The sequence below is a fragment of the Ovis aries genome, chromosome 17 (assembly GCF_016772045.2).
Source record: "Ovis aries strain OAR_USU_Benz2616 breed Rambouillet chromosome 17, ARS-UI_Ramb_v3.0, whole genome shotgun sequence".
Taxonomy (NCBI): Eukaryota; Metazoa; Chordata; class Mammalia; order Artiodactyla; family Bovidae; genus Ovis; species Ovis aries.
The window spans coordinates 45,399,797-45,407,921 of NC_056070.1; the positions used below are offsets into that span (position 1 = coordinate 45,399,797).

At 45.2% G+C, this 8,125-nt stretch overlaps 1 protein-coding gene across 9 annotated transcripts in view; it reads right to left on the reverse strand.

The window, feature by feature from the left end:
• SFSWAP (splicing factor SWAP) overlaps nucleotides 1-7,005 on the reverse strand; it is a 79,209-nt gene extending 72,204 nt beyond the window's left edge. For 5 of the 9 annotated variants that reach the window (XM_027956390.3, XM_027956389.3, XM_004017303.6 and 2 more), the window contains exons 1-3: nucleotides 6,646-7,005; nucleotides 3,954-4,123; nucleotides 3,239-3,370 (exon numbers count right to left, since the gene is read on the reverse strand). In XM_027956390.3, the coding sequence (XP_027812191.1) occupies nucleotides 3,239-3,370; nucleotides 3,954-4,123; nucleotides 6,646-6,863 (520 nt within the window). In that variant the 5' untranslated portion in view covers nucleotides 6,864-7,005. Of the gene's footprint in view, nucleotides 1-3,238; nucleotides 3,371-3,953 lie in introns of all 9 variants that reach the window. The other 4 variants (XM_060400738.1, XM_027956392.3, XM_060400737.1 and 1 more) reach the window with 2 other exon arrangements.
• Nucleotides 7,006-8,125: the final 1,120 nt, after the last annotated feature.

An 8,125-nucleotide genomic window follows, 5' to 3' on the forward strand; every position in this document is an offset into this window, starting at 1 on the left:
GACACAGATTGATTTGTAAGAGTATTCACCACTGTTCACAAGCTCACATACCCTTGTTCTCTCCCAAGAACTGAAGACTTACTATGGCCTGAAAGCTCCCTGTAATCAGCAACCCATCTCTTCAGCTCCAGTAACCAAATGACACAGCAGAACTGGTAAGTATTAGAAACACTGGTTTGCAACATGCCAAGTAACAGCTTAAAATCCCCAAATTTCTTTGGGAATGAGGCCAAAGGTGTGAATATATAAAAGTATAACTTTACCGTATCTCCCTAAAATGACCAAGTGGTATAAACTTTGTTCGAATAGCCTTTCCTTAGTGCTAAGCTGTTCTCAAAAATAAAGGAACTCAGAGCAAAAGAGCTATTTGGAATAGGTAGCTTACAGATTTGCTCTGTTCTTACACATACTTTTCTTCACAGAAAAATGGTTTTAGTAGCACAAGATAAAAAGCAACTTTTGTAATGCTAACTAAGATTCAAATAAATTTAAATCTTTTCTTGTTAAAAAAAGGGATAGATGATGATGAAAACCTGTGAAAATAAAGGATGGAAACAGTAAGCTGCCGAAAGGGAAGAGAGAAGTTACACAGAACTAAAGGCGCCGTCAAAGGCTTCTGGTTAATATCACAAGGATTCACAGCAGTCGAACACCAGGACAGTGCAGTCGCCCCTCAGTGTCTGCAGGGACACCAAAATCTGGGGACGCTCAAGTCCCAGAGCCGGTCCTCTGTATCTGTGGCTCCACTTCTGTGGATTTGGCCAACAGCACAATGCTGCTTTTTATTGAAAGCAGAAAAAAATCTGAGGATAAGCAGACCTCCCCAGTTCACACCTCTGTTGCTCAATGGTCAACTGTATGGCATTTTTGTAAATCAAAGAATATTGAGACATGTTGGTGACTCAGAAAAACAAACAAAAATTAAAATTTTAGACTGTAAGATAATGCAGCAGTAAAGTACAATCTGGTTGTCAGTGGTACTGGGTACCAAACTGTATTCTATTTGAAAAGTGTGTGCATGCATAGGTCACATACAAGTATGTATGCGTGTGTGTGCATGCGTACATGTTATTTGTATATGTGGCATTTTATTTATACCAGTGTAAATTTAGAGTTGAGCTGTAAGTTTTACAGGGGCCCAACTTCCATTAAAAAAATTAATCAGCACACAAAGCAAAGTTCTGAGAATGTGGTTACAGAAATAAGATTTTAAATATGGAGAATTTACATTAAAGAGAAAACACACTAAAACTTGGAAGAGAAACTAAGCCACACTGAAGTTCTTAAAATTCAATGCTGTTGTTATTTACTTGTTAAGCTGTGTCCAAATCTTTTGCAACCCCATGGACTGTAGCCCACCAGGCTCCTCTGCCCATGGGATTTCCCAGGCAAGAATACTGAAGTGTTTTCAATAATCTAACCATATTTGACATCAGGTAGCCCAACAATTACACTGAGACAGGTACCCAACACCTAGAACAGGCGTTTGCGACATCTTTCTGCAAAAAGCCAGACAGTAAATATTCCTGGCTTTTTGGCCAGATGGCCTCTGTCTCAACAACTCCACTTTGTCAGTGAAGTGCAGAAGCCACACAGACAAAACAGGGACAAATGACCATGGCTGTTCCAATATAACTTCACAGAAATGCGCCAACTGGGTCTTCAGTCATAGTTTGCTGATCCCCAATCTAAAATGTTAAGAAAACATCACTGTAGATTTTCCCAAAATAGTCGACTGACCTTGCAAAAGACATCTGGGTTCTATGAATCTCAGTTCTTCCATTGTGAAATGGAGATAGTGTGCATTCCTTCCTTCTGATCGAACATTGCATATTTAAAGCACACAGAATGTACAGGGCTCAGAGACAACAACAAAGTTGGAACTGTCCAGAATCCTAAGATGGATGACTTATTCCAGATTAAGGAATGAGTGTATGCTTCTCAAACCTGCAAGAACACGTCCACTGCACCCTAGCTTCTGAGGTCTGCTCAGATTCAAAAGTCAATGCTAGAAGGTGTTTAATACCTTAACTAGGCTTTAACTCAATATAATTAAAATTACATCTGGGAAAACTCTTGAGAAGCTTGCAGAACAGAGCTGTGCAACAGTGATTCTTATGGCCATAAAGTAATGAGCAGAAAGAAAGCAAGGGCAATGAGGCAAGTGTCTGTATAAGCTGGCCCCCACACCTTGCTGTCAGGCCCCGAGGTGAAGAAGCTGGGAGAACCCTAATGTGGCTGCAGGGCACAGGCATTTTAATGTGCAGGGCAGATGGCATTTTAATATTAACTGCCACAGTTACTTCATACTTGCCAGAAGATTTCTTACTTGAGGAGAAAACAATAAGTAAGTCCATATCACAGGTTCAGCTAGCTCCAGAATTCCATCTCTCTATGATGTGATTCCAGTTCATTACTCCGAACATTTGAATAGGTTTCTGAAGCTCTTCTTCTCTTTAAACAGAATATCCTGAATAAAGTGATCCACTCTTAATGTTTCCAGTGTGTGTTACCATCATTGACAATTCATGACTGATCAGGATGCAGGGCTGTTATACAGGTGCTCTCAGGGCTTACCAAAGTGAATATGGAGTTTATTTTTGAATTGCACAGCTCCAGTTTTTTTTAGTAGCACCATCGTTTATTTAAAAAAAACATTCAGAGTTAATCCAAAAAGGCATACATTTAGAAGCTTTATTTCTAGGTAAATATTACTTACTTTAAAATACTGTGGTAAGTCTATGTCCTAGGGCCTATCGAGGCTCACCAGGACACCCTGTGCTGTCTTCTGTTTGATAATAACTGACTCCACAGGTGTCCTTCCACTGGACACTTGTCATTATTTCACTCAAGGAGTGGCTATGAGGAAGCAGGTTAGCAGGAGAGTGGTTAATGCCTGTCCCTTCAAGACCTGAGAACTGTGGATTCCAACACATACACTGTCCATACATTCCATACACAGAATTCAGAGTAACTTCCTGCTCCATGAATCCAAAAGCAAGAAAGGAAAAGGCAACCAGATCCTTGGAAGATAACTGAACTCTGAATTCATTCCCCACTTCCAACAACAATTCCTTTCCTACTTCTTAGCTTTGTTTTACCCTAACACCAATCACGTTTCTTCTCTGTCCCATGGTGACACTGCGGCTGTTTAGTGCCCGTAATCGTGCTTTGAAGACTCTATGGTTACACGCGGCGCCTGCCTGACATCATCACCCGGGCAACCCCCTCACCTCACCTCTCTGTTTGGAAGGTTCCTCTTCCTCCGTGGGTTCAGATGGGTCATAGTAATCACTGCCGTACGTGAATCCCACTGCATTATAGCTCCCGTCCTCCGCCAGTGCTTCACTCAACCGCTTGTATTCTTCCTCTTGAACAAAAATGAGAATTATGTTAACAGAAGCAGAAATTTACTGAGAAACATTTTATATATTTCTAAAGTTGTGGCTATCAGTAAAGCACACAACACACTTTTTCCAACCTCTTTTCAAGGCAATAATGTTTTTTAAAATTTCACACTTCACATCTATCAATATGTACTTTTGCCAGTACATGTTTACCACAGACAGCGGATTACACGTCTTTTGTGGAAAATTTCTTCCTGCTGAGAAACTTGGGGATTAAGAACTGTATGAAAGATTGTTACGGCAAAGACAAGAACATCAATTTTAATTTATACGATACTGTTAAAGAAGAACAGTTAAAGAGTTTGGTTTTTGTTTTTTCAAATCCCAGTCTGCCCTCAAAAGCTGGGAAAATTCTCTGTGGCTCTATATATAAACTATCCTGAGGTCCTCTCAGAACGCAAAGACTGCTGTTTTTCCAATCCACTGGGTACTGTCAAGATAATATCAGAAAGAGTGAGTATAAAAAAATGAATGGGAGTAAACTTTTAAATACTTAAAAATTTTTTAAAAAGTTTGTTGCTTAAGTAAGTTTTTCTTGAGCAGTACCTTGCCTTGCCTCCTCCTCAAGCAAGTCCGTATGCAAGGCTAAATACCTCTCTTCATCACACAGGGCCTCTATTCGTGCCTCCTCTTCGGAGAGCTGGTAATCTCTGTTCCATGTGGAATACTCAGCATCGTACTCAGAAAGGTCATGCAGGTGACCGCGCCCATCATATCTGTAATATGAACATGCTGGTCAAGGGGAAGAAATTAACGTTTGGGTTGGTTCGTGTGTGACGTTTTCTATGTATACTTACCAATTAAAATAAAGAAATAAAAATATTAAAGCAAACATAAAAATGCTTCTCATTATATTTAATTTCGCTAGTCATATCTCACCTACTTTTAAACTCAAGTTATCTTAACAAAGTCTAAATTCCTTTCTAACATATGATAAAACTTATAATTAAAGGTAAACAATCCTTTAATAGCTTAAATGGTATCCACTTCAGTGGCAGTTCTTACCCTTTATGGTTTGGTTAACCATTCAATGCCATTTGTAAGGAAAAAAAAAAAAAGAAAAGAAAAAACTTTTTTTTCTGAAAAGTCAAATATCATAGCTTACATTCACACAAACCGAATACATAAATACCTATCCGTAAGAACCAAACGGTCGAAATTTCCTCGCTTCTTTCTGCTAGTCCCGAACTCTCAGGAGAGATCTTCACCAAAGAAACTTGCGTCCATTGGAGGTAAAATCTTGGCTAGGCTCGCCCCCTAGCCACTTGGCTGAGGAAATAAGTGCTGGGTTATGTGATAGAGAGACACACATACATAGGAACAGTGACATATACGTGCAGTTTAAGGAGGTTCACTAGAAACAGAGCAAAACTATTAGAAGATGCAGTATAAAATATGTGCTTCTAAACTTTATGCCCCCAGGATATAACATAATGAACACACATCCATGTGCACTTGCGCGGACCCATAGGTATGTTGGTAAGGAAGCACTTTCTGCTATGCTTAAAATACAAAAAGTTCAATGAAGATGCTGTCAAAGTGCAACTCTCAGATAATGAGTGAATTAGGGAATTTCACTTAAAACACTCAGATTTAGGGTTGCAGAAACAGACGTTAGAGAGACAAAAGTCTGCTTAATTTTTTAATGCTGACTTTTGTAATGAGGACTAGAAAATATAGGGGGAAAAAAGACATTTACAGGAAAAAAGGCCAAATATTTCAGGGTAGCCAAGTTATTGCATATTATTAAATTTAAAAATCATTTGTACTATGCTGTAAACCTCCTTAACTTACAAATGTAGATCATTATCTTAAAATATTACACATCTACATGTGTAGCATTTGCTCCCCACTGGTTTTGGAAGACCTAACTCACATCATGTACAGAATGATATGGAAAACTGCATAAAAAGCTCAGAGTTCCTCGCTTATCAAATTTTAACAATACCACAAGTAACACTTTTCAAAAGGAAGCCGCCTGACAACTCAGGCAGCATCATTCAATAGAAACCATGGTTTAAAGGTACAGCATGCTTGAGCAGAGTGCCGGGGCCCTCAGGTCCAGACCTGAGCTGGCGACCCTCCCTCCACGAGTTCTTCTTGTCTAGATCTAACTCCAAGTGGAAACGTCGGGGATGGAAAAGGCGTTTGGTCACTAATGTGTCCATTTTGGCCAGCTCAGAGGTCATCCCTATAGTCAGGTTCCAGGCCTTTGTAGAATCCAGTTTTAATTGTCTCAAACGATGGGCTTCCTTCACTCGGAGAGACTATTCCACAGTTTAATGGTTGGTCACGGTTACTTTTCAGTCTGGGCCCCAGAAGCAGAGTTGCCAAATTGGCAAAAACCAAACCCACAAACAAAAATTCCAAGGAGAAACAGGGACTGAAAACATGGGAGGGGAGGGGAGCAAAAACCTACATCATGTAAGGTCATCCTTTTCAAATCAAACATCTTCAGAAATTCCAGTCCCATGACCTCTCTGTCCAAAGTGGCCAAACACCCTCGAGAGTGACTACCTAAAAGCATGTTTGATTTGAAAAGAACACACCTCTGTCTCAGCTCTACCCTTCAGTTTTAAGAGACAGTGAAACCGGCCCTAAGAACAGTACCTCTAAGAGCAAGGCCAGTGTCTGCAAAAAGTCAACTGGCCTTCAGTGATTGGCAACTTCAGCCTCAATCTGTGAAACTCATCGGATTAACACAGGAAGGGGGAGGAATGGGGGGGGGGGTAATCAAATGTCATGACGGCAAAATACGGGCGCTCCACAGAGAGCCTTGGGGATAAGAGAGATTCAAAGCCAACTCTTGGGGTCCAAGAGGTCTCTAATCGCGACATCAGCTTGCGGCGTTTCGGGTTGCCCTCCCACCACACGGAGCTGTGGGAGCGCCGAGGGCCCCAGAGCGCCGGTCAGGAGAGGCCCAGGGCCCGGGCAGCTTCCACTGCCCGGAGTGGCAACTGCAACCCAGCGACAAGAGTGAGGGGTCGTGAGGGGCTGCGGGAGCAGAGACGATCCCTCCGGCGACAGACGCGGCACGCAGCTCCAGCCAGTGCCTTAGGGCAGGTTTCACCATCCCCTCCCCCCCAAAACCAGGGGGATGTGAGGACAGGGGAGGGGTGTCCCCCAGATCCCCGATGACTCCAGAAAACCCCTTTCAGTCCCGGCCATCAAGTCAACATCAGACGAAATCAAGCGGGCGAGGGAAGGGGAGGACCGGCGGGTGGGGGGAGGAACCGACCTGTCGATGAGGATCTTGTGGTCCCCCATCCAGGGGATGAGGTGTTGTCCCTGTTCCTGGGCCAGGGCCCTCTCATCGTCTCGGAACAGCTTGCAGGCATAGCCGAAGACCAGCAGCTCCACTCGGTTCCCCCCACCGCCGGCACCGCCGGGCCCGGTCTCCTCCTTCGCGCCGCTTTTCCTCTCGGTTTTGGTGCGGCCTCCGCTCGCGCCGTACATGACAGCGTCCTCAGCGTCCAGGCTGGTTTTCTTCTGCGCCGCGGCCGATGTCCCTGAAGCCTCCGCTTGGCCTACCCGCTCAGTCAAGAGCTCCGCATCCCGGCCCCAAACTAGACACTGCCGCCATTGCGGGCAATAAAATGGAGGAGCGCAACTTCCGGCGAGGTGCAGCCCTACTTCCGGCGAGCAGATTCCACTGATTAGTTAATCCACTCGCGTCGTTTGAGCCTCTAGAAAATATTTGACTCCAGCTTTTCGCATTCGGAGGTGCCTCCACGTTAGGAACTTCCGTTATCAGAGGAAAGCGCGTTTTTGGTGTGGATTTTCTGCAGCGGCAGTCCAGAGAAGTGGCGAAAGCGCGGCTTCGGATCGTGCGTTACCTACACCCGGGCGCGTCCCGGCCCTGGGCGGAAGGAGGGCGGGTGCTTCGTGGGCTGCGTACGCGGCTTGGGGCGGGTGCTCTTGGTTCCTGGGAGAGGCTTTTCTGTCAGCCGGGCCCTGGACCATGCACTCTGCGGCCAGGGACCGTCGGGTCGGGTGCTTGGGGGCCATGGGGCCATGAGGTCGTGGGGTTCTGGGGTCGGGAGCTCTGGGACCGAGGCACCGTGGAGTCGGTTACTCGGGGGCGTGGGTTGTGGAGTCGGGTGTTTGGGGGCCGTGGGTCGGGTGCTCTGGGCTCGGGGACTGTGGAGTCGAGTGCTTGGGGGCCGTGGGGTCGTGAGGCAGGGGGCCCGTGGGTCGTTGCATCGAGTGCTTTGGGCCGCGGATTCTGGGGCCCGGGAGGTTGACAGGGGTGTGCCTCGGGAGCCGGTCGCATGGCTTTTCTGAAGCCCTGGTTTTTTCTAGGTCCTGGGGATCATGACCCTGGTCTCGCCTACCTCATAAGGTTTCCTCAGCGATTGTCAGAGATCGTAGTAAGATGCGAAGCCTCTTGCCTTGACGGATTTTGTGGTCCTGGGGACCCGAGTGGGAGGAGAGTGGTGGGAACTCCGTTTGTGGAGACCTGTCAATTGACTGCGGGGTGGTTTTGCTTTGGTTTGTTTCGTCTCTTACTCTTATTTGTTTAGTTTACTGGTTCAACTACTTTTGGAGACTGTCACTCCGATGAAGTTCAACGTATTTACCTGTACCCCGCAGTTCCATTTGTCCGTGGATACCCTAATGGGTACCCTCATGTGATACCCGGAATGCTGTAGGAGGTCTGGACCCAAGTGTTTATAGCATCCTTCTTGAATGGCCCCAGACTGGAAGCAGCCCAAGTG